This window comes from Barbus barbus (assembly GCF_936440315.1).
Source record: "Barbus barbus genome assembly, chromosome: 6".
Taxonomy (NCBI): Eukaryota; Metazoa; Chordata; class Actinopteri; order Cypriniformes; family Cyprinidae; genus Barbus; species Barbus barbus.
In genome coordinates, this window is record NC_136734.1 from 3625855 (window position 1) to 3652813 (window position 26959).

At 34.6% G+C, this 26959-nt stretch overlaps 1 protein-coding gene across 2 annotated transcripts; it reads right to left on the reverse strand.

Annotated features, from left to right (window-relative positions):
- Positions 1-2012: 2012 nt before the first annotated feature.
- Positions 2013-26335, reverse strand: egflam (EGF-like, fibronectin type III and laminin G domains; the record flags this gene model as incomplete). 2 transcript variants are annotated; one of them, XM_079418807.1, is made up of 24 exons in its annotated part: positions 2013-3474; positions 3762-3865; positions 4055-4138; positions 4246-4389; positions 5137-5215; positions 5346-5369; positions 6422-6602; positions 6848-6964; positions 7753-7864; positions 7987-8230; positions 9931-10056; positions 10888-11077; positions 11246-11390; positions 11937-12037; positions 12122-12222; positions 16205-16640; positions 16781-16893; positions 17794-17960; positions 20231-20366; positions 20467-20584; positions 20669-20695; positions 21316-21402; positions 22968-23077; positions 26242-26335. In XM_079418807.1, the coding sequence occupies 24 exons, from the start codon at positions 26333-26335 to the stop codon at positions 3323-3325; spliced, it is 3192 nt and encodes a 1063-aa protein (XP_079274933.1). In that variant the 3' UTR covers positions 2013-3322. The 2 variants fall into 2 exon arrangements, with proteins under 2 accessions (XP_079274933.1, XP_079274932.1); XM_079418806.1 differs by lacking the exons at positions 5346-5369; positions 9931-10056; positions 10888-11077; ... (10 more) ...; positions 22968-23077; positions 26242-26335 and having other exon boundaries at positions 2017-3474; positions 7987-8075.
- Positions 26336-26959: the final 624 nt, after the last annotated feature.

The following is a 26959-nucleotide window of genomic DNA, read 5'->3' on the forward strand; positions in this document are numbered from 1 at the left end:
TCTCACACACAAGCAGCAGGTTATTACGAAAAATGAGCAGCATTACTAGTCTGAATATTATCATTTGCTGGGTATTTCACATTCTGTCCTCTTTGAACATGACTAGAAGAAGAGAAAACACATGAGACTAAAAGAAAAAACGAGGAAAGATGAGTTGAAATGAGAGCATGTGTCAGATAGATTACAGTGCTTTCCGTCTTTCATCAGGCCTGTAATGGATGTGAGGGTCAGTGAGAGATTCTGAATGAGAGAGAGAGTGACTGAGGGCTTGAACATGTACAGCCATTGAGATTCAAGCAAAGAAAACACCAGGAATGTTTCTTCAGACTTCGGAAATGTCACAGAGCAACACAGCCATGCGAACCAATACAATCCACCAGTGCATACTATTTACTAATATTTTATATTTTCAGTTTTCATTTCAATTTTAGTTTACATTTTAGTCATTTTGTTATGTGCTTTTGTCATTTTTATTTTTATTTAGATTTCAAATTTTGGCAACTAACTGAATTTTTCAAATTTTTATTTATTTCAGTTACTAAAAAAAAATTTTGTTATTATTTTTATTTATGTTTTCTTTTTCATTTAATATCAATATTTGTGACCCTGGACCACAAAACCAGTCATAAGGGTCAATTTTGTGAAATTTAGATTTATACAGCATCTGAAAGGTGAATAAATACGCTTTCAATTGATGCATGATTTGTTAGGATCTGACAATATTTGGCCGAGGTACAACTATTTGAAAATCTGGAATCTGAGGGTGCAAAAAAATATAAATACTGAGAAAATGGCCTTTAAAGTTGTCCAAATTAAGTCCTTAGCAATGCATATTACTAATCAAAAATTAAGTTTTGATATATTTAAAGTAGGAAATTTGCTAAATATCTTCACGGAACATGATCTTTACTTAATGTCCTAATGATTTTTGCCATAAAAGAAAAATCATTAATTTTGAATGTATTGTTGGCTATTACTACAAATATACCCCAGCGACTTAAGACTGCTTTTGTGCTCCAGGGTCACATCTGAGCTTTAATTCAATCTTTTTGATAGTTTTAGTTAACACCACTGCAATCCACAATGCATTTCTGAAAAGGCTTCTGCCTTTCATCCATATCTTTTCATTTAAATCACAATCTTTGTTTCTTTTGGTGGGGAGGGGGGGGGGGGGGGGGGTCTTCAGGGATAGATAGATTTTCTTGGAAAGCATTACGTTTGCATGGAAATAAATCATGTGTTCGTAAATTATCTGACTCCACATGACTGGCGATCTATTCCCCAGTGAAATAAGATAACGTGTAATTTACCAAGGCTTTAAACTTTGCTGTCTGAGTCATGTCGCATCTTAATCTTTTGATGTCTTGGGATTACTCTTATTTTGGGCCAAGATGAATTGTCATGTAATTTTTTTATCTGGAATGAATAGTTTTGATTACTTGCTGATCCTCTGTTAGGCTTAAACGTCAGAGAAATGTGTCAACCTGGGCAGAAAAGAAGGAAAGGAGGGTATTTTAGGGCATTACACACTGAATATCAAAAAACAGTTGTGTCATGAATCACGATTAGCTGAAACTGATATCAATACAACAGCACTCTTGTGGCTTGCTTGTTTGAAAATGCTCATTTATCAGCCTGAATGCTCTTTATCCAAGATCAAATTTGGGTTTAGGGCAAAAATGCCATCCAAAATGATGAAATTTCCCTATAATCACAGGGGATTCAAATACATCATACTGTGACAATAGACACTTTAATGTAAGATACAGTCAGACATGTATTCTAGCACAGCAGATCTGAGACACAGGCATCACTAATAGCCTATAATAACAAAATATCTTCTTTGAATGGGCTTAATCTTTGGTTTTCTCAGAAATCTTTTGCTGACATCTAGTGTTTAAAATACAAAGAGCTTTGTTAAAATGTAGGTTTGTTTTGATTGTTATATATTAACAGTAAAACACCTCATAATGTTATTGATCAAATAATAAATAAAAAACGGTGTAAAATAAGGTCAAAATCAAGCAACACTTTTTTATTTTTTATTAAATGACATTAAAGGTGACACTACAAGTTACAAGTATATGTACTGTAGATATATATTACAACTGCATGGTATATCTACTGATTTGAGAAAAATTTACTTTTATTTACTTCTTTTGAGAAAAAATTGTAAATACAAAGTGGCTAATTGTAACAGGCAAGGGTCTTCTTTAAAATAAATTTAAAGATACACCCGCATAAAATGAAGTGTCTGATTTTCTTTTTATTTTATGAATAAAATCAATAAGTCACATTTTTGATGGCAAAATGATAGGCTTTTAAAACATCAAGGCAGAAAAATTAAGAGATGCATTTTTTGCAGACATCCATTAACTTACAAAAAACTAAAATAAATAAAGAGCTACAGTAGCTATAAAAGAGTCTTTGGGATTTATAACAGTTTGTAGCTAGAAGGAAAAGAGAGGCAGAGACGTTAAAGAGAAACCTCTGATACAAAAGAAAAATCACATCACTTTGTCCTTCCACCACTAGCAGCCTAAGAACTCACAGTGCAAACAATACCTCAGAAGAGAGAGACGTACTACGCTACGTGACAGCTATTCATCACAACCATCTTTCTCTATAAATTCATCAGTCTAAATTCTGATTTCAAATCAATGGTATATAAAAAAAAAACAATAATTACATACACATTTGCCTCTCACCTTTGCCCTTGAGGAGAATACTACAAGAGGACCCATCTGACTAAGGACAAGAACTGGTTGCAGAATCATATAGTAAATGTCATAAAAAAGGGCTTATAGATTAACAGTTTGGCGTATAAATATGTTTAGTTGTGACTATTCAGTATGCTTTAAAAGATCAAATGTTGCATGATGGACAAACAACCTCTGAGCTGGGTTTGCCTTCAGATATATGCATGTTCGCTTATATTATAACATTTATTTACTGTGATTCAACTACATTGAAAACCATTTTGTGATTACACTGGGTGCAAAAGCTAAACAAAAAAAGCCCAACTCTTGTTGTTGGTGCAGGGATTTGGTGTATAATGGAAGGTTCACAAGATAACACTTTCATCCTCATCTCATCACATATATAATGTTCCAGGCTCTTTTATTACGTTATAGCTGTTGACTAACTATGATCATTTTGAAGGGTTGAATGGAGCAAATATTCATTTTGGCTGCAACTGCAAATGTATTTGTTGCTTCTCAGCTGAGGTCTGTGATGTTGGTGTTCCTGATATTTTGATGATGTTGTTTCTTGGATCACAGATACTGATGTTCGCGATCTGAAGCTGGTGTTTTTGAGGTGTTCAGTTGGTGCAGGTGTTGATGTTCTTGCCGTCAGCTGCATCATCAACCAGAGACAGATGGTAGTCTGTGGCCAGAGTGAAATGAGAAATGCATCCCACTAAACCTCGCATGTACTGCCTGTTAGTGTGCAACGCGATCTCCTTCATCCCACCTGGAGAAGTTTGAAATCAAAATCACCAACAGAACTAGACAACTACATGTACATACACTACCATTCAAAAGGTTTTTTTTCATGCTTTTTTAAAAAAAAAGAAGTCTTTTATGCTCACCACAGCTGCATTTATTGAATCAAAAAACAGTAATATTTTTGAATAATTATTACCAATTTAAATAATCTGAATGGTTCCTACTTTATTTCATACACAATCTGGCATGAGCATCTATTGTCATTATCATAATTTTTATCACAATTACCTTCATAATTGTGCTTATTCTTACCAATGTAAAGGTCACCATTGATGTTCAGCTGTCTCATCTTTCCAGGAGATCTGCCTGTTTTAGCTCCGTAATCATCGACGGTTAGTTTACCAGACTGTCCATCCCTTTAAACAGAGACAAACCATCTTGACTGTAAATCTAAGAAAACTACAGCCACTTTAAATGGTGCAAATAGCCTGATATTTGATGTAGGATTTAATTTTAAACAGTTTTCACTCAGAAATTTCACTCTAGAAAGAAAAAAAACATTTTGAAATTTGATGAAGAAAGACATTTGATGGCAAATGTCTGACCTGACAGCCTTCACTCTGTGCCATTTGCCATCACTAAACGTGCCATTAATGACCACAGTGGCGGCTCCGCTACCAAGATTATAACTGTAGAGAGAATAAGAAATGTTAGGAGGATCTTAGAATCTGTCGATTGTCTGACATCTCATGCCTTTAAGGCATGTGGGTGCATGCAGATGGATATGTTGTGATACCTGAAAATGAGCGCTCCGTCTTGAAGGCCGAGAGACAGGTAGTCACTGTTGGCTCTCATTGGACTGTCCCCCCGCCACAGTAAAAGACCATCTTTAGACGTGCTCTTAAAACGCATGAACATGTTTGTTCTGGAACCTGATACCCTGCAGAGACATGCGCCGTTAGCATGTGTGCATGCATGTACAGTATGCAGAGAAAGGACAAAAACTTCATACGAAGCATATAGAGTGCAACAGTCGGGTTCTGGAAGTAAAATCATTCATTTTCTCCTTTGGGTAATAGAATTTTAACTTATAAAGACAGGCCAACTTTGGTTGCTAATCTTTTGATGAAGAAGTTGAGAAAACGTAAAAGTTTAAGACGACCAGCTTCAGCAGATTTTTTTGTTTTCCCAACTTCTTGTTTTCAGTATACAACAAAAAGTTGAGAGAACTCAAAAATCTTCTACAACAACAAGTTGACAAAACTCACAAATCTGCTGAAGCTGGTTTTAAGTGTATTTTTTACACTGAGCAATTTGTTCGGATTATTTCAAATAACAGTGGAATTCAAGGTGGGAAAACTACATTACCCATGATGCTGTGCAAAATTCCACCAATCAGTGCTTCAATAGATTGTAGTTCTTTCCCTCACTAAAACAGTTAAGTATGTATTCTTTTTGTCTGATTTTCAAGTACGTTTTTACTTAAAATCCAATTCCGTAATGTTCTGAGTTTAGCTGGTTGGTTTAGTTCATGGCATATAATGCATTAACAAAGACTTTTTGAAAATCCCTATGGAATAAACTGAATGGAATAAATCCTTCTAGAGTCAAGGCTGCTGAAACAGTGCTCAGGGACTAATTCACTCTATTGATTTGAGCGCAGTGATAGCGTGTAAAAGTGCTCTACCTTTTGAGGATATCTCTGTTGTCGTATGTCAGATAGCTGCGTCCAGTGAACTGAGGGATCTCAATAGATTCAGTGACAGCTGATCCAGTGAAAGACAAAGAATCCACAGCTCTGTTAGATTCACTAGATGGCAGCACACATAAATACACTAAAGCCATTGTTATTAGAGAGCAGACATGAATATGAGACATTTTGCCTCCAGTACTTACTGTTTAAGCAATAATTCCCACATTCTGCACAGTGAGAGCACAAAACAGAATAAAAGAAGCTTAAGAAAGAATTTGAAGTGTTATGGAAGAAGTCTGCAAAGAATATCAGAGCAACATCTCAGTCTAAAACCAATCAAAAAATGCTGCTTGTGCTCAATCCCTCTCCTGGAGATCTAGCTTCCTGCAGAGTTTAGTTTCAATCGTTTACTAATATTATCAGATGCAGTATGCATTATGCAATGCCAAGTAGTTTACATCTCTTCAAGTCATATTCATACAGATATTTGCATTTTAATCTTTATTTTATTACAAACAAACAAAAAAAAAAAACTTATTAAATAACAAGACAAGGAGGAGTCATTACAGGTATGGAAGATTAAATCTACTGCATTGCACTGTGGGATTTTATTTTATTTTTTTTGCAGTGTTATCTGGTAATATAATGCACATTTTGGCAAATATAGCTGATATTATTTATATACTATCATAGTATTTATTCAAATTTTAACTAACTTCTATTTTTATATTTTGTTTTCATTTTAATTTCATTTTAATTTGAGTTTTAGTCATTTTGTTATGTTTTTGTCCATTAAAATAACACATATATTTAAGAAATTAACCATTATAATATTAATTATTAAAATACATTTGTTATTATTCTATATAGCTTAAATTTTTTCAGTTTTAGTAATTAAAAGTCTAATATTCTAATATTTCCATCTAATATTTATATTTTATTTTATTTCTGCTTTATTTCAATTACCATTTTTTTCTTTGTATTTAAGGAATTTTAGTGTTTAGTTAACATACTATGAATTAGTAGAGGATTTTGAACATAGCCTACTTTTATGCATGAAATACTAGCATACTGCTTACTACATGGTGCACAATGTGTACTGTATGCCTACTCTATTTTTAATGGATAAAGTATGTTTTTTCACATACTGTACATAATGCATTTGGCAATAATTGCATGAGCAGTAAGTATTGCATATTGAATTTATCCCTGGATTAGCGGATTAAAACTGGAGCTAAACTATGGACGACAGATGCCTTAGAGATGTTTGTTTTCTCACCTTTCTGACAGTGTTTCCCATCATACCCAAGCGCACAGTCACAGTCGTATCCGTCCCACTTTGGCCTGCATGTTCCTCCGTTAGCACAAGGGTTCTCCACACACGGGTGATCTGCGTTCAACACGTTCACCCCAAAAGCCTGACCAGGATTCAGCTCTATAGTGCGGTCATTCAGAGTGATCTGGGTCAGGAGGAAAGATTGAAAATAATAATACAACAAACATTAAATCTGCATATGGATCATGTGCAGTAGTAAATAGTCAGGTGTTGCAGCATCAAATTCAACTGCAGCATTGAACACTAAGCATCTCATATTGAATTAACTGCTGCTGAATTTACACAGCTTAATAATCATGATTATTTGTTAATGTTGCTATGTGGTTGTCAGGGTGCATTGGGTGTCTGTAGTTTCTACAACTCTAGTACCTTCTGCACAGTTCCACTGAAGGGTCTCAGGACACCAGCGCTCGTCTTAGTAATATCATAATTAGGAACTCCTCCAATATAGAGAGGAGAACTACACTTTATCTGTGTAAATGCACCCTGAGAGAGAGAGAAAGAGAGATAAAGATTATTATTTTTGTTGTTATATAATACACTATATACATTCAAAATAATAAGAAAGCATACAGATACCTTATATTATACATTTATTTCTTATTGAGATTTTCTTATCATAAAATGATGTTTTCACTCTGTCATTAAAAGTAATTATGTGGCCTGAATAAAAGGATAAAATGAAAAATATAATAAAATAATACAATAAAATAAAATATCTAGATTTAAAAGTATATCATGAAACTAAATCACTAATGAAATTAAGTGAAATTTTTTTCAAAGGATTGGGGTCACTTAAATTTCTTTTAAGCAAATGATTCATTAATTTTAATCAAAAGTGACAGTAAAGACAATTATAATGTTACAAAATGTTTCAAATAAATTCTGTTCTTTTAAAATTTGTATTATTTTTTTTTATCAAAGAATCCTGATTAAAAAACAACAACATTAATTTTAAACATTGATAACAACAAAATAATAATAAAAAAAAAATTCAGCATATTCTAATGATTTCTGAAGGATCATGTGACACTGAAGACTGGAGTAATGATGCTGAAAATTCAGCTTTGATCGCAGGAATAAATCACATTTTAAAATACATTCTAATAGAAAACAGTTGTTTAAAATTGCAATAATGTTCATAACATTGCAGTTTTTATGGCATTTATGATCAAATAAATGCAGCCTTGTTGAGTATAAAAAACATTCCAAAATACTGACACCAACTTCTGTACGGTAGAGTAAATGTTCTAAAATAATATGAAACTGTTCACCTCTGCCATGCCTTCCACTGGTCTCTGGTTGTCTACCTGTAAAATGCCGTTTTTTGCCGTACGAGAGACACGCAACTCGTGCCACACGTCCATAGCGACAGCCTCTTCACTCCTGACAACGGAAACAATTAAATTGTTTCTGGTCCTTACTGAATATTTACCAGCTGTGGATTCACAGTCATCTACCAAAATGGAAAGCAAGTTGAATGTATTGCACTTCACTACACACTCCACCTGATAACTGTGGCACCCGAGCCGCAGTCGAAGCGAAACTCCACATATCCGCCCACCAGGCTGATTGACAGGAAGTCACGACTGGCCGCATCATCGGTGTAGAGCAGCGTGCCGTCGGGATTGGTCGGCTGGAAGGTCATCTCGAACTCCATGAAGGACAGGTAGTTGTGGGAGGGCTGAGGCCAGGGGGCGCTGGCATACGAGTACATGCTCTCATTAAACTGGGGTAGAGACAACAGGAAACCTGAAACGAGAGGTGTTAAGAAATATGAAGTCAGGTAATGACACACAACGTGACTGGCTGTGTTTGCTGGTTCAAATTCATTTTGGAACCTGAAAATTCATTCTAGTCACACTTTTGCACTTTTTACCATACATTTTTACTACAAATATGTTCTCAAAATCTTGAGAGGTAACTGCAGATTGTATTTATTTTTACTACTACTACATTTGTAATGGTTTGTGTGCGTTTAATGCTGTGTGTTATGTCTTGTAAGACATATATTTATGTTTTTGCACGTGTTTTGAAGACACTGTGATACTTATTACTTCACTTAAGTGTACTTCAAATTTTACTTTAAAAGTATATTTAAAAAAAACTCTACTTGAAGATAATATCATATTAAATGTTTCACTTTACAGTTCATTTTAAATCAGTGTTTTAATAATATTTTGTCATGCTTTAAAGAAGTGCCTATTTTGATGAGCTGACCAACATACACATGTAAAGTACTTTATTATAATTTTAACTGTAGTGTTTTATTTGATATTACATTTAAAGTAAATATATTTTAAATGTTCTAAATTGCAAATTTATCATTAAAAATGATACATTCATTTAAATACATGATATTCAAGTTTTAGAAATAACTTTACAGTATGTTTTATATTACCACAAATGCTTGTCAGTACATTCAGCAGTACACTTTAACCATATTTCAATTCAAAGACAATTATTCAATTACATTTAAAGATGTACTTAAGTCCCACTTAAGTGAAAATGTGTGAATGAATCATTTTATTTGAAATCTAAATATATTAACATTCAAAAGGTTGGGGTCAGTAAGATTTCTATTTTTTTGGACAGAAATTAATACTTTTATTCAGCGAGTATACATACATGGATCAAAAGTAACAGAAACTTTCTATTCATTAAAGAATCCTGAAAAAAATCACGTATCACAGTTTACATAAAAATATAAAGCAGCACAAATGTTTTCAACATAATAACAGGAAATATTTCTTGAGCATTAAATCAGCATATTATTAAGATTTCTGTAATTATAAAATTACATTTAAAGATGTACTGAAGTCCTACTTAAGTGGGTAAAAAAACACTCTTAAGTATACATTTAAATAAGAACACTCTTCAGTTAATTGTCCATAACAATAACTTTTTTTTTTTTTTTATCTAAAAATGCAGAAAGTCTCCTGTGAGGGCTAAGTTTAGGTGTAGGGTTGGTGTACAGTAGAAAAACCATTACGCCTATGGAGAGTCCCCACAAGGATAGCGAAACAAGTGTGCGTGTGTTTGTGTGTGCGTGTGAGTGCGTGAGTGTGTGTGTGTGTGTGTGTGTGCATGTTTATGTGGTTTATGAGGACACAAATTTGTATAATGACATGGGTATGACAGAGGTATTACAATATGAAGGTGGTTTATGAGGACACTGCCTATGTCCCCGTAATTCAAAAGGCTTAAAAAACATACTAAATGGTGTTTTTTTGAAAATCTAAAAATGCACAAAGTCTCCTGTGAGGGCTAAGTTTAGGTGTAGGGTTGGTGTAGGGCAATAGCACACACAGTTTGTTCAGTATAAAAACCATTACGCCTATGGAGAGTCCCCATAAACCACAAAAACCAACATGTGTGTGTGTGTGTGTGTGTGTGTGTGTGTGTGTGTGTGTGTGTGTGAACACAAGCAAACGCCAGCGTGTGTGACTCACTTTCCTCACAGAGGAAGCCCTTATAGCCCAGAGGACACAGGCAGATGAAGCCGTCTGCACGGTTGGCAAAGCAGATTCCTCCATTAGCACAGGTGACCTTCTCACACACACTGTTGCTGCACTCGCCTGAAACACACAGACGAGAAGATGCTTTCAACACATATACAGTGACATCAATATGTACTGTATGTGGACATTTAAAAATGTCTGAATATCAATGCATTAGATCATGGTACTGTCATTCAAAAATTTGGGGGCAGTAATAATTAATGTTTTTGAAAGAAGTCTCATCAAGGCTGCATTTATTTGATCAAAACCACTGATAAAACCGGAATATTGTGAAATATTATCACAACTGAAAATACTTGTTTTGCATTTTAATATATTTTAAAATGTAATTTATTTCTGTGATGCAAATTTCCAGTCTTCAGTGTCACATGATCCTTCAGAAATCATTCTAATGTGCTGATTTTCTGCGTAAGAAACATTTCTTATTATTACAAAATTTTTTGTTTTTCAAGAATCAGAATTTAGTAGTATTCAATTGAAATATAATTTCTGAAAATGTGAAAGTCTTTACTGCCACTTTTGTTTAATTTAATGCATCTTTGGTGAATAATCTGACCCAAACTTCACAGTTCCCTGAAGTCAGTTAATGATCACATTACATGCATGCAAACAAATAAAATATTTTTTAGTAAGTGCTTTATTTTCACTGCTTTTATTTTTCAATTATTTATTATTTAAATTTGACATTTATGATTTAATTATCAGCTCTTCGTCACCTGCCGGACCCCAACTGGACAGCATTTATTTGAAACAAGAATACTTTAAGCACAATATTTGACAAAAAAACAGACTTTAAGATTTGAAAATCATAAAACAATAGATAAAGCTGTTCAAAATAAAGACAAAATGTATTTGGACACTCATAGTTATGGGGTGTATCAAACTAACCGATGTCTGCTCCACTCAGTGCATTTCCTTTAGGCCAGGGTCGGATGTCAATGACTTTACTGTTGACAGTCAGACTCTGCATGCAGCCCTGGAAGCCGCGATTGGTGCCCACCGCCCTCACCAGCCAATAGGCATTCGGAGCTCCGCCCAAAAACAAAGGTGTGCGGAACGTTATTTTAGTGTACTGACCCTAAAAGAGAGAAAGAAAAAAGGTTGTTAGATACATTTCATAAAATGGATAGTTCCAGTCTTGGATGCTGACTGGTCAGTACAGCACATGACACAAAACCAGCTACAACACCCAACTTTATTTTTTTTATTATTTTATCATTGTGTTGGTGTATGAAAACATGCATACCTGAGAACGGCCTGACAGCGGTGTGTCATTATCTAATCTCAGCCAGCCATTCATGCCGTCTCTAAATACTGTGACCGTGTGCCACTGTCCAATCACAATGGAGCTGTCACTCATGATCTGAGCTGCACCCGTTCCACAGTTAAACCTGTGCACATAAAATTCAAGATTAATTACTAATAATCACAAAATCAATTAAATTTCATTGAGAAAAAAAACTAATTAATCAATATTTCTCAATAGGATAAGTGAAACTGGAGATTGCAGTCAAAAATTACAGGTGAAACAATGAAAAAATTATAGTTTTACATTAAATAATAATAATTGATAAATTACTATAAATGGAAAAATCAATCATGATTCAATAAATAAATAGTCTAATGTGTATATGTATAATATGTATATGTGTGTGTGTGTGTGTGTGTGTGTGTGTGTGTCTGTATGTATCATATGTATATATATATATATATATATATTTATTTATATATTGTGATTTACACACACACACACACACATATATAGTTCACAGTCCCGTATATACTGTATAAATCACAATCCTGTATGCAAATCTTAAGTATGGATTACTTTAAAATATAGAGCACATCCAAGGTGAAATTCAGCTACAAAACAGAGCTTGACTGGAATCAGCACGAGGTGAATTGACAGCAAGAACTGTGTTTAAAATCAGAGATACCTGTAGTGTAGTTTTCCCCGTACAAGGGCCAGGGAGGTGAAATCTCCTCTACCGTGTTCATTCTCTCCACAATACAACAGCAATCCATCCTCAGCCTCAGCCTGAGAGGTCAAAGCAGTCATTCATAAGCGTCTGATCTCAAAAACATCTCAAACGCATCAAAGTCTGCCTGTATATGTGATTACCTTAAACTCCAGGCTGATCTGGAAGCTCTGGTAAGAGTTTTTAAGAGGTTCAAACGTCATGTGGGAGTAGCCATAGAACTTTGGGAAATTTACCATCAGACCTGTAAGACACAAAGCTAAGCGGTTATAGCACTTCCTGTGACACTCGTTTTTTCAATCTTAGGTTTGCACATGCACACACCCTCTGTATACTGTGTGTCTCAGTCTCAAGAGTCTATAGATCCAAACACTATGACTGAAGGTCATAGAAAATCATTCTTTCAGTCAGTTTGGACAAGCTTTCTGGCCGGTCATCATCTTCTGTGACAGCATTGAGATTACAGAGCGTTTCATCTCTTGGGCACAAATCCCATAGTTCATCATTGCCATGTTGGTCTACAGCCACATCCACATGCCCCTTAGCCCAAACCCTAATTAAATCAAAATTAAAGTTCTGTGACTTTTAGTCCATGTTTATGACAAAGGTTTGGGGTTGGTAAGAATAAATGTTTTTGAAAGAAGTCTCTTCTGCTCACCAAGGCTGTATTTATTTGATTAAAAATACATTAAAAACTGCAATATTGGGAAATATAATTATAATTCCAAATAAATGTTTTCGATTGTAATATATTTTAAAATGTAATTTATTCCTGACATGCAAAGCTGAATTTTCAGCATCATCATTCGACTGGAATGAGTGTCACATGATCCTTCAGAAATAATTCTTGCTGCTCTAGAAACATTTATTATTATTATTATTAGAAATGTTGAAAACAGTTGTGCTGCCTAATACTTTTGTGGAAACTGTGATACATTTTTTTCCCGGATACTTTGATGAATAGAAAATAAAAAAAACAGCATTTATTTAAAATTAAAAAGCAATACTACATTTCACCAGATATAAATATTCAAACAAATCTGAAGTGGACAGACTAATGACTTCTCTTTGGAAAGAGATACAATATTATAATTCAGCATAGTTGACTTTAGTATCAGGTAAGTTTGGAACAAATGGAAAACATGGAGACCCCAAGAGGCTGAAAGAATATGTATATATGTATATTTGGCCATTACCCAAGCAGATGTTTTGACACTCAGAATGAGTTCAGCTCACTAGAATAGTGAGATTTCATGCAATTGCAATTTTCAGCACAACATATATTGCATTTAAAAATATTGAAACTGATAAGCAATACTGTGAGAGATTTAGAACAATAAAGCAATATCTTGTCTGTAGAGTCAACTTGATTTAGAATGTTATTGTACTCGCTCTGAAAATGTTAGACATAGTGAGAAATGCCAGGGGAATACACAACAGCACATGAAAACCTCCACACTCAAAGATGACACACTCCCAAGAGACCTCAGAGAAGACAAGAGAGAAGGTTGGAGGAAGAAATGAAATGAAAAAGGAAAAGAGACACAAATTCTTCATCCATCTGAGAGAGAGACTGAGATGCAGAAGAGTTTAGTAGATTTGAAAGGTTTTCGATCTTATTGAATCAAACTAAACTTCAAAAAACATCTGGGTGTATCATGTCTACTAAGAAAAGTGACGAAAAGCCTATTGCACCACGAAAGTCCTGATTCGTTCTAAATATTTATCTTATTTTTTCAAATACCACATATAAAATATACTAGGTTTCAGAAGTTAAAGGTGTCAAAGGAAACCACATCTGTCTCTCTGACCACCCAAGACTCTGTAAACTGCGAGTTCGCACTTTTTAAGCCAGTCCACAAACCAGCCAATCAGAAACAGTCTCTGCATGTTCATGTTGCATGTTTTTAGTGGGCAGGGTTTTGGCTTCATTCAAAGGGATAGTTCACTCAAAAATGCAGTACCGCCGCTTCCTATACGCAGAGTATGCAGTTTGTGTAGGGCACCAACTCCCAGGGGGGCCACCATCCTAGTTGCTCAAAAAAAAAACTTTAAAAAAAAAGGTGACGCACCAATCCCGCGTCCGCTCGCACCTCATGTTTGCTGCCGAATGCAAATGATCATAACTGATGGACAGCTATGTCCGTGAACAGACATCAAAAATCCGGCGCCAAGAAAAAAAAAATTAAGACCCTATTTCATGTGTCACTTTCAGTTAGGCTACATTCATAATCCTGTGAAACTTTTTTGGGTGTTGAGGTTAATAACGTGTTTTAATGTCGGTAATTTCACCACCACTAACGCATCTAATATTCTCTCCGAGTTTCCATGTTCCCTAACGAAAGGTAGCCATGGTTTTAACACGAATAACAAAAAAACAAAACAAAACAACAATAACAAAAAAAAGCATGGTTCTTGTAGCCACGGTAACCATTAACCATGGTTTTGTTACTTCAAATAATAAAGGACAAAGTACATTTATTATTAATATTATATATTTAGTATATTTAGTATTATAAGTATTAAGATAATATTTGTTGTGTGGTTATCAAAATAAATCTAAGCCAACAACAGCCTTTAAAATGACTTAAAATGCATTATATAATAACAATGAGGTAACCCTGCTGAAAAATAATTATAGAACCATCACAGAAAATTCTAATACCATCACAAATTAATCACAAATACCATTACAAATATTACAAACCATCCATTTTTAACCATTAAAAAACGGTTTTCTATAGTGTGTTTTGGGACATATTTCATTAGGATTTATTGGTTTTAACAAGCCACCAATAGAAGGTGACCAATTACCAATAGAGACCCACAGAGTCCATTATGTTTCCATTAAAACCAGTACAAGTCCCATTATAACCAGTAAAACCATTACAAATTGTGTGATGGTGTCTATTGTTTTGTTGTTGTTTTTTTCAACATTACATGTTATAAATGCCTGCAAAGGGAGCCAAAGGCCTGGTCATTGCTGCTGTTACACTTACAGGACGATCATATCCTTGTTTAATAGGCTATTGACCAAACATTTAATTGAGATATCCACTTAATCTTTCATTTCTGGCCACCTTTTTGCTATAGATGACACAGCCTCTGTAATTTCTTCAACAAAAAACATGTGGACGTCACAACCCTTACAAAAATTAACCATGGTTTTATTGTAGTAAAACTGCTTAATTTTCTTTTGTGTGATTTCTGAATGCTTGAGACCATAAAATCAATCAGACAACTGTATTAATAAAATAATAGCCACAGGCAACTGTCTAGAGCAACAATAGTAATTTGTAAATAATACAATTTAATTAAAATGTATTGATTTATTTACTTTTATATTTCATTAAACTTCTATTTTGACCCCTATAGTAGGTGTTTTTTTTTTTTGTTTTTTTTTGTTTTACTTCCATAATATTTGAGGGGGGGGTCACAACAATACAATTTTGCTTAGGGCCCCTATTTGGCCAGCAGCGGCCCTGCAAAAATGAAACCGATTTGGAACAAGGTGCAGTTGAGTAAATGACGACAGAATTTTATTTTTGGGTGAGCTATCTCTTTAAGTCTGGTGGAAGTTAACAACATGGTAAAATCACAGCAAAATGCATGTATTGCATAGCCCCACATTGTGAAATCACATCGGTAATTTTACATAACTATAATATGCCATCCAAACGTGTGGAATAATTACATTTTTAAAATGTTTTTGAAGTCTATTTTTCTCACCATGGCTGTATTTATTTGATCAGAAAATACAGTAAAAATACAGTAATATTGTAAAATATTATTGTAATTTAAAATAACTGTTTTCAATTCAAATGCAATTTATTCCTGTGATGTTAAGCTGAATTTGTAGCATCATTATTCCAGTTTTCAGTGTCACATTCATTCATTATGAATATTGAAAACAGTTTCGTATTTTAGTGGATACCATGATACACTACCATTCAAAAGTATAGGCTAAGTATGATTTTTTTTTTAAATAGACAATAATAATTTTATTTGGCATGGATGCCGTAAATCAGCATATTAGAATGAATTCTGAAGGATCACGTGACACTGAAGACTGGAGTAACGATTCAGCTTTGATCACAGAAATAAATTACACTTTAAAAAATAGAAAAACTTCAAACTTTTGGCTGGCAGTTAATATTAAACATCAAATACAGTATGTACTGATTGACGTCATTCAGAAAATTGACTCTCATTGTTTACAAACTCACCTTCTGAGCAGAAGTCTCCCTGCCGGCCGAGGTTGCAGTGACATCGAGAGCCTCCAGTGTCGTAATCGTTGAGGCAGAAGCTTTCGGGAGGGCAGACCGTCTCGTCACATGGTACGTCATAGACCCGGGGTCTTTCCCCTATCCACGGCGTCACTGACGGACTGGGAGAAGGAAATACAGGAGGAGGCGTGGTGGGGGCGGAGCCTGTCAGTATAATAGGTGTGGTGGTTGTCCTGGAGGCGGAGTTAGTGAGCGTTGTTGTGGTTATAAGAGTTGTTGATGTGGTCCACGCTGTTGCTGCTGTTGGAGTGAAGCTGATATTTTGGGAAACAGGTGTACGCATCCTATAAATAACATTTCCGTTTCCGGGAGTCCCAATGCGGGAGCGGAGCTGAGACCGTCTGCCGCCTTTCTTACTGCTAGGAAACGACTTTATCTGCAAGAAATGTATAGATGAATGCCAGAAAGATTAAATAACAACACATTCTTTGTAAAAAAAAAAAAATATTTTTGTTTTTCTGTGACTTTTGCCTTTTTCAATTTTAGGTTTCTTTAACAACATAAAAGATGACTCACCTCCTCAATGAAGACGTCATAATCTGAGTCATCGATTTCAAACCCGTCCTCATCTTTACTGTCAGAGTTTGAGATGTAGACGTTATAGTCTCCACTGCCTATATCTGATGAACCTGTTTTTTTTAAATAAAACAGTGTATATTTCAATAATTTGACCTCATACCAAGTACAGTAAGCAGGAAAAAATCATCATAATTTCATGCACAAAACACACCTGATTTTAGATTTCAAAAACATGCTAGAAACCTAGGTTTCTGACTGCACAGGGGTTTTTTAAGAAATTGGGTCAGTTTGTACAGAAAGAGGTGAATTGCATTGGAATAATAAGAGAAAATGACTGAATTGCATTTCAAAAACTTCAACACAGGTCATGCATTCTGAGAAAAAAAGTTCTCCACCCAAGCATTGTTAATAAACTAAAACTAAACCTTAATTTTCAATAATTGAAATAAAAGGTGAAATAAAAAAATAAAATAACAAAACCTAGACTTCAACTTGAATGAAAATTAGAAATATTGCCTTCACAAATAACTGAAATAAAATAAGTTTAAGTACTAAAATCACTAAAACTGAAATAAAATAAATTCATGCTCAATAGAAATATTAATAATGAGAACAAACTAAATTACTAAAATTAAAATTAAAACTGATAATATGAAAATGAGTGATTGGACTGTAAATGTGTGTGTGTTTGGGGGGGGTCTCTGTTCTTAATCTGTCTGCTGGAGGGTTGGGGGTGGGTTACGAGCTGTAATCTTCCACCTTCCTCAAAATGAACAGTCTTTAAGATGCTTAATTTAATTAGTCTGGTCTTTCCAGCCACCATGCATGCAAACAAACCTGTGAGGAGCATCCAAACTATAACGATCACAACATAAACCATGCAAACCACACACTTAAGTATAGTCATTAAGATCCTTTTATCCAAAGTAACACAATGGTGAACCAGTAACCTTACAGTAGCCAGACCTGAGGGTCTCATAAGGTCCTGTCCTGACCGCACTGTAACTCACCGAGAGTGTGCACGGGGTTGTTAATGGCACTGGGAGGGCTGATCCCGTGTGCGTTCACGGCTCTGATTACAAACTGGTATTCTGTCTCAGGAATCAGACCCTTGAGCACCATAGAGTTTGACTCTACTGGCTCTCTGATGTGCGTCCACTCAGTGTCCATCTCTGGCCTGCAACACACACACACACACACACACACTTGTAACACTAAAACTCTACTAGATTTTTGGATTTTTTTGAAGAAAATGTGAAGACATATTTGCAATGATTATGGGTCCAGCCCAAGTTTATAATTATGACTTTAGGTCTCTTAAACTTAAAAATTTAAATCCTCAAATGAAGTGAAGCTGAAATAAAATATATATATATATATATAACTAAATGCCAAACACAAAACAAAAATAAATTAAAATTAAAACGGAAAATGTCAAAATAAAAGCTATGAAATAATATAAATAATAATAAAATAGCACCCCGGTCCTCTGGTTGACCAATATATATAAATATATATATGCAAATTTATACAGGTGGCACTTCACACATTACATTCATATACTTTTCCTTGAATATCTTTAAAATATCTTTTCAAGATATTTTCTTGAATATCTTTTCAAAGTGCAATTCCGCATCCTGCTTTCAACCTCAATTTTATTTCAGGCACTTAATTAGATATCCTTAAACCTGAGAATGAGCAGTAGTAATAGTCATGCGTGCCTTATTAAACACCACTAATAATCAAAACTCCATTTGTCAAAATGAGAACATTCTAGCTTGCAAGCAGCAAATGCACTGAAGACTGAGAATGAATTGATAGTGCCATTAAACACATCTGCATTTCTGTGTAGTTCATGTTAAAGACAGGCTAAATTGCGGCGATTATGTGAAAGGTTGTTAATCTGAGAAGCAGACGGTCTCTGGGGGAGTGAGTCTAATCTGCTGGAGGACACAGTCCAACAATCATGTTGCATAATTATCAATGAGGATTACAAACAGGCTAATTTCACACTCTAATGCACATCTACTTAACACAAATGTACAGCAGGATACCTGTAAAATATCTGGACACACTTCAGTGAATTTATTCTTTTTATTATTATTCTATTTTCTGTTTTCACTTTAGTTTTATTTAAAGTTTTAGTAATTTAGTTCTGTATTTCATCATTTTCATTAGTCTTTGGGTTTCATTTAAATTTGTTTATATACATTTTTATTTATTAGTATTAGTATATAATAAAAATGAGAAATGTTGCCTTGACAACTAGCTGAAATACTTTTTGAAAATGATTTTATATTTTATTTGAGTTCAGTTAACATTTATATCAAGTAACATTTTTTGTATGACTTTAGTCTTAATTACAGTTAAGTAAGAACGGTGCTGTGCACTTTAGCTCACTGAAAAAAATGTAATGACAAGAAATAGAGTAAAACAGAAAATATGGACTTGTTAAGACTACTGCAATTTAAAAAAAAAAATTTTTATTGAATATATAAATGTTCATATATTAATTTTTGGTGCAATGAATTATATAATCAATTAATCAATCATAATTAATCAAGTAACTGGCCTTTAGAAAAACCTTTAGAGCTAAAGATTTATGTTAATATGATAAATAAAAATAATTATAAATAGATATGGATCGTGTCAACTTTATTTAATTTAATTTAATTTAATTTAATTTAATTTTATTTTATTTTTTAATTTAATTTAATTTAATTTAATTTAATTTAATTTAATTTAATTTAATTTAATTTAATTTTATTTTATTTTATTTTATTTTATTTTATTTTGTTTTATTTTATTTTATTTTATTTTATTTTATTTTATTTAAATTAATTTCATTTAATAAAACAAGAAGAAGAAAAAAATGCTTAACATTCAGTACCCAGTATGTATATAGGTATAACGCTAAAAGGATAACAAGTTGCACTTCATGAAGATGCTAGATGAATGTCCTAAGTGAGCTAATCATTATATAATTCTCATATACTGCCATTTGTATCATTTCATATAGTTTTCATGATTTTACTATTATTTTAAAATGTAATAACAAAGAAAGAGGAAGAGCAATCATCAGTCATTTTCCAGGAATTCAGACGGTTGTGTGATGTGGCTCAGTAGTTTGATGTGGGTGCTCATGCAGAATGTGCTGAACTGGTCTGAATGGGTTAGTTGTGTTCTAGAACAGTAGCTATCACAGAAATGCATTAGTTTCATGAGTCATGCGGACATACAGAGCCCGACAGGGTAAAGATCACACGCAGAAACATCAGTCAAAGCCAACAAATGCACTGAAAAACTTGCAGGAAACTCATTCTTTGAAAGTAAATGAATGAAGATTAACACAATGTGACTTTGTCCCTGAAGTCGACTGAAAATGTTTCTCACATGGAAAAGCAATTTTTAAATCTTGATATTTATGTTTATCATTTGATGAATTACCTGATATACGCCACAAGGAAGTATAGCACAGGTGCACTTCCTTCACTCTCTCCATGCTGCCAAGACAAGGCCAGCTCTGTGTCTGACACTGGGACCACTTTAGGCTGGGTCGGAGGTGCAGGAGGCATGCACTTTTCTACAAAATAAGAGAAACATTTCCTGTAAATTGCTTATTTCAGTTACTTAAGAAACCGGATGAGTTAAATGCACAGTAGTTTTGGGGTTTGTCTGCTCACCAAGAGAGCCAGTGCTGATGTCCCGGGGCATGCTGGGTCGGCCCTCCCCTGCCCAGCCGTATGCTCCCACACTGACACGGTACTGCATGGCCACCTTCAGGTTCCCGATCACCACATCCTAATAGACACACAGGAACAGCTTAGCATGCAAGACAACACCATATGGCATTAACAGAGAAACAGATACTGAACATCTACTCACAAAGCTGGCTTGGCCATCAAACTGTCCCTGTAAGATAAAACAACATTTCTGCTGAAGTGAAATTGCTCATTTCAGCTGTGGTACAGTTACACTGAAGCCTTGCAATCACTATACCCTGATAATTCATAATTTATTATTCTATGTATTATTTATTATTATTATTATATATATATATATTCATATATGTATGTATGTGTGTGTGTGTGTGTGTGTGTATGTATATATATATATATATGTATATGTATGTATGTGTATGTGGGTAGTTGACAAATAAAAATTGGACTGTATCCAATGGTGTGACATTAACATACAAATAACATGAGAAAAATGTATCTTCATTCTTAGACAAATAGCATGAAAGAGGTTTATTTTCAATGTTATAGGTTACTTTTTTTTTTGCTGTCACACCATAGGACACATTGATACGTCAACTACCCATGTACAAGTGTGTGTACACATGTATGTAGCCTATATATAATTTATTTGTATTATTGTAAATGCAATAGTATTTAGTTATTATTAAAAATACAATAATTAGATAATCATTATACAATTATATAAATGGGTTATTTTAATAAATAAAATATAATTATACAACAATTTATTATTATTAATAACCATAATAATCCTAAAGCGATGGGACATACAGTTGTGAGCATTTCCAAACTCAATGGGACTTCCAGGGCCACAGCATTGCTAGTCGGACGATTATTCCTCATCTCTGTGTAAAACACCTGGTCAATAAAATAAATAAATATATATTTACATGAACATCATGGCCCATCACTCTCAGATCATTCCTGCAGTTACATCTATACAGCACTAGTGTGGAAATCTGAAGAAAAGTAAGAGAGCCTTGAGAGGCTTGTAAGTACAGATCTGGCAACAGACAGATACCTGATGGATTTTATCCCACAAGCAACGATAACAGCATTAACATGTTAACACAGATACACTAGTAACCTAACAGCAATCAGAGATGAAGACACCTCCAACTGTCTCTACAAATAGGATAAAGAGGGAAAACCCAAAGCACTTCACTTGTTTACACATGTACAGTAGGTCAATTAGTAATCACTTCTGTCTGTAATTAAAGGAGAAGTGTGTCATTTCTGTGTCACGAGTGGTACCGAATGGAACTTCAGTATGACTGGACCCAGGGGCGTCGCTAGACCCCTTTAACTGGGGCACGTGCCCCAGTATACATCTTCTGTGCCCCAGTATAAATCTCAAGTTTAAGTTTTAACTCTAATTTAGGACATTACATAAAACGTTTGCAGTAACTATGGCTGAGATGACCATGTGCTATAGTTTAATGCTCAAAAAATGAACCAACCTTGTTTGGACTTGGCTGGGAAACCGGGGAATACCTTTGTTTTGTTTTGTTAGGCTAGATTAAATATGCTCTTATTTTAGTTGCAGCCATAAAATGACTGGTTTCTTGAAATATTGTAATTGTTAATTCTTGAAAAGATGTAATTATTCATTGTTATCATTGTGTAATGTAGAAGAATGCAGATGTGCAAGAAAAAATTATCTATGCTTTTATTATTTCCATACAGTGTATGCCATAATTATGTTAAAGATACTTAAATATTTTTAAATTACCTTCCTCAGTATTGCTGCACTGTATGAATAGTGGTTTAAGCAACGGACGTTTGTACAGCGCATTGTGTTGCAGGCTTTGAAGAAAAAAATTGATAGAATGGGGGCCTGTGCTCCAGTAGAGCTTTAGGTCTAGCAACGCCCCTGACTGGACCTGATGGTGAGCTCATATAAATATGAATAGAAAAATCATAATACTCAATATGGTGGCTATAGTCTAGCCATTCACAAAGTTGTTTACTCAAAAGCCATCCCTGGATTATTATAGTTAACAAACTAAAATCATAAAACAGAAAAAAAAAAAAAAAAAATCATTACTTGAAATAAAATAAATGTTAACTGAAATAAAATATATATATTTTTAAAAGTAACTCGTAACATTTCTCATTATCATTTAAAATAACTAAAAATAAAAAAAACATTAATAAAAATTACACAGACATTTTTAAAAATAAAATCCAAAAATTGAAAATATTAATAAAAACTACAATAGTATCTCAATTATACAAAATGAACACTAATAACAGACCCATTTGGTGGAAAAAATGGTTTGTCTGACTAAATAAGTGAGCAGCAGTGTCTCTGTTATTTAGTTATCTCTGTCATATGATAATCACTGGGAATCAAACAATCAATATGTTATGCAATTAAAGGCAATATTTTTTATGATTTAAAAAGTTGGAAAGGTTTGTACCTTGTAGCCAGTGATAGTGCTGACGTGTCTACGGGGCATTTTCCACCGGACACTGAATGCAGTGCAGTTCACCGTCTCCAGCTGAATGTCCAGCGGTGGACTCAACCTCTCTGACAGCAACAACAGGAAACAAAATCAACATTTTAGCATTCATTTATTTATGTACTGAATAAAGGTACTTTCTTTGAACTTATGATTTCATGAAGAATCTTTAACATACCTTTCTATTGGACAAAAAGTTCTTTAGAATATTAAAATGTTCTTCAATTGTTTTTGAACCTAAAATGGTTCTTATATGGCACTGTGAAAACCCTCTATCCATAATATTGCTTCCTCCAGTGAAAAAGTCAGCTGCTCTGAATCAGGAGAGAAATATGCACAGATCAAGCTCCATTTATAAACAGTCCAAAATAGTATGTAGGTGGATTTTGATGGACTTTTTCACTGGAGGAAGCGTTATTATGGACTAATATTTTAGCCAGAAGTGGCCATCTAAAGTTAAAATGCATTAAATATGGATTTGTTTCTTACAAACATGTAGCTTTTCGCTTTATGAGACATTACTTGACTGGAGTTCTGTGGATTACTTGAGGATTATTGTGTTGTTTTTATCAGCTGTTTGCACTCTCATTCTGACGGCACCCATTCACTGCAGAGGATCAAGTGATGTAATGCTACATTTCTCCAAATCTGATGAAGAAACAAACTCATCTACATCTACGGCCTGAGGTTGAATACATTTTCGGTTTATTTTCATTTTTGGATGAACTATTCCTATTTGAAAGGCCATAACAAGAAAGAACAAAATGTAGAAACATCTAAACAAAAACAGACTGATTTTAGATGCATTTCAGATGATGCGTGTGGACAAGGTCATTCCTAAATTCTCTCTCTCAGAGTAAAAAGTTGATGCCTACAGCGCTGATGGACAGTTCAGTGTGTGTGAATGTCGCTGCAGCTCTCGTCACAGGAAGACAACAACACGATCATCCTTTCTGATGGCCATGCAGCCACTGCTACTGCAAGTTCAAAGACAAAGCTTGCTCTTATTTTGGCTTCATCTACCAACACAGATATAGGAATATTGCATATATAGTTTGCATTACATTAGCCCATCATCATCTCATCCCGACACATTCATAAAGTTTGCATTAAAGATGCATTTATTCCGCTCTCTCCTTTCAGATCATTTGCTTTCTCACAAAATAAACACGCATCAAAACATTTACTTTAAAGATGTGTATAGTCATTAGAGATATCAAGTCATTTGGCTGAGTATGACTAATACACTCTTTGATGATGTACGTTCCATGTGATCTTGCGAGTTGCAGGTGTTTTTGTGGCGCAATTAAATTGATGCCTTCTGAAAATAAACCAACAAACCAGTCTGAATTGAAACTAATTTGAAAACATGCAAAAAATGCATGTTATTGAGCTCAAAAATCAAAACAGGCTGCACTATAAGTCAAATACTGTACATTTATCATAAAACATGAAATTCCTTGAAAACCATGTGGAATGGCTTGATAAACGTAGCTTTCTTTCCTAGTTATATCTACTAAACAGGAAGTTGGTACAGGCAATATTGAAGGGCTCATGTCTTTATTTAAAATAGTTCATAGCCTTTAGTTTACATCACAGCTGTGAACCATGAATACTCAGTATACAATCTTAGAAACAGCAAGTAAATTTGCATTATATTGTTGTCCTCATGGTATTGCACTTCAGAAATAAAGTTACTTTGAAATAAAATGGCTGCATTTTTAATACAATTTTCTATAAAATAATGTTTGAGTCAGACCAAATGATTCAAAAAGAGGTGGTAAACGTCAAAGTTGCCATTACTTGTGCTTTATACATCACACTAAAAATGGAAGGTGAAGTTGAAAGCTTTGCATTGTAACATACTTTGTTGCTATTTATTTTGGATATTCAGCTCACTTAATATTTTACTGTATGCATACTAGAAAATTTAAATAGTTTGCACAGTATTTACTGCATTTTCTGAACAACCCATGATTTACAGCTTTCAGTTGCTAGCCAGAAGCACCTCCTACTATGGAGAGAGATATTCTTTTTTTATTTATATAGCAATTTGTATTATATTGTTTTGCCACTAAAGCCACAATGCACCAGATTTGATTTAACAGCATCTTTAATTTGAGAGCAACCCAGAAAGATGTAGATATCATTAAAGTATGGATTTTTAGGCAACAGAAAACTGACTAACACAATTGGAATTGATGTTTAAGTGCGTGTGACGGTAAGAAAACTTTTAAAAGAGCCTTCAGACCAAAAATGTCTCATTTTCATTAACAACTCTGAGTCAATACAAACTAAAGCGAAAAGGCTCCAGGCAAATATCTTTTCCAACAGATGATGCAATCAGACTTAAGGAAATTGCATTTACCCAGACCAACTTCTAATAGTCCAGCAGGTACCACTTCTGCACTTTCAATCCTTCCAGAAACCTCAAGATCTAACATGAAATGATGGCTGACCCTGTGCTCTAGCCCAAACCTGTCTATACTTGTCTATGCTAACAGATTCAAGTGTATATGTGACTACTATACGCTTTGTATTTGTTAGTCTTTCAATAAATCAAGACTACCAAAGTAAATCTAGTTCCCAGTTCCTTGGCCATACCACTAAAAAGCGCATTAAGGTTAAGTATTCCCATATACCCAAGGGTACCAAAGGGACAAGCACCAATTTGCAGCATTTCATCTGAAGTGTCAGTTATCAGAGGGCTTGTTTATCTGAAATGACTGATGGTTTTCATTACTCTAAATTGTTGGCCATGGGTATTGGGCATGATATCGTCCGGAGGGCATATGGACGTGCCATACAGCGCTGACCCTGCCGTATGACTGCGACCCCAGATGTCTCTGTGACAAATCACCTGCACATCCATCCATCGGAATAGCCTAAAAATTCATCCTGCATGCATCAAGTGGATTTTGACTCATAGAGAGGCTCCAAAAAGTATTTAGAAAACAAATGCATGCTTATGTGTGAATGTCATTGCATTAGATAAACAAATATCATTGATTTTAAAGAAAGACATGGCAAACACACTTCTGAAAAAAAGGCATGTTTAAATGATAAAACAGCTAAACAGTTCTCAAGTGTGAAGACGGGGAGAAATGACTTGATTTGACTTGTAGAATGACATGTACATGTTCAAATGTGTCCAGTTTGTTAAGGTAACTATCTGCATTCCCAAATAACCAGCATTAAAAAAGACTAAATTTGAGCAATGAAAATGACACACCTGTCTTGCGTGCACTAGACTTTCTTGCGCAAAGAGCGAAATCACACACCCACACCAATGCAAGAAGCACCATCACTCCCTTCTGGAGGCGCATTTTGAATCCTTTAAGATTCTGAGATCCCGATCGCGTCGATCTGAGTTTCAAATGCACTCATTCCTCATTGTAAACTAGTTGAGAAGAAAAAAACGGCGTTTTTTCGATCCAGACTGTTGCGGGTCTTTGTATGCACGGTGAAGCCGGTCTGATGCGATTACTGTCTGCTGAAGATCAGACACGCTCCTCGTGCGCGGCCCCACAGGAGCCCAGACACCCGCGATCGACTCCGGACAACTTCAGCATCCACGGAGCGTCACAGCAGCTGTCCAAAGTGCGCGAATCAGCCCCAGACTTCAAGTTTCTTCTTATTTGAGAGCGTTTTTGAGCGAAGCGGTGAGGAGAGAAGGCAGAGACACTCAGAGTTAAGAGGATAATGGTCTAATCTACACAGATGGGGACTTGAGCTCGCCTCAGTAACTCTGACCAATATAGCAACACGGGAGACTGGTCGATAAAATACTACAACACAGACTGAAGGATGACTGGGTGGAAAGTTTGAGAGGTAGAGGAGGGAGATGAATGGGCATTCTTAATATGCCTGCTTTAGGGGGGGGATTAAATGTGAATGAGCCCTGAATTAAAGTAACAGCGCTTTGTTCATCGTAAAAATCAACATGGATT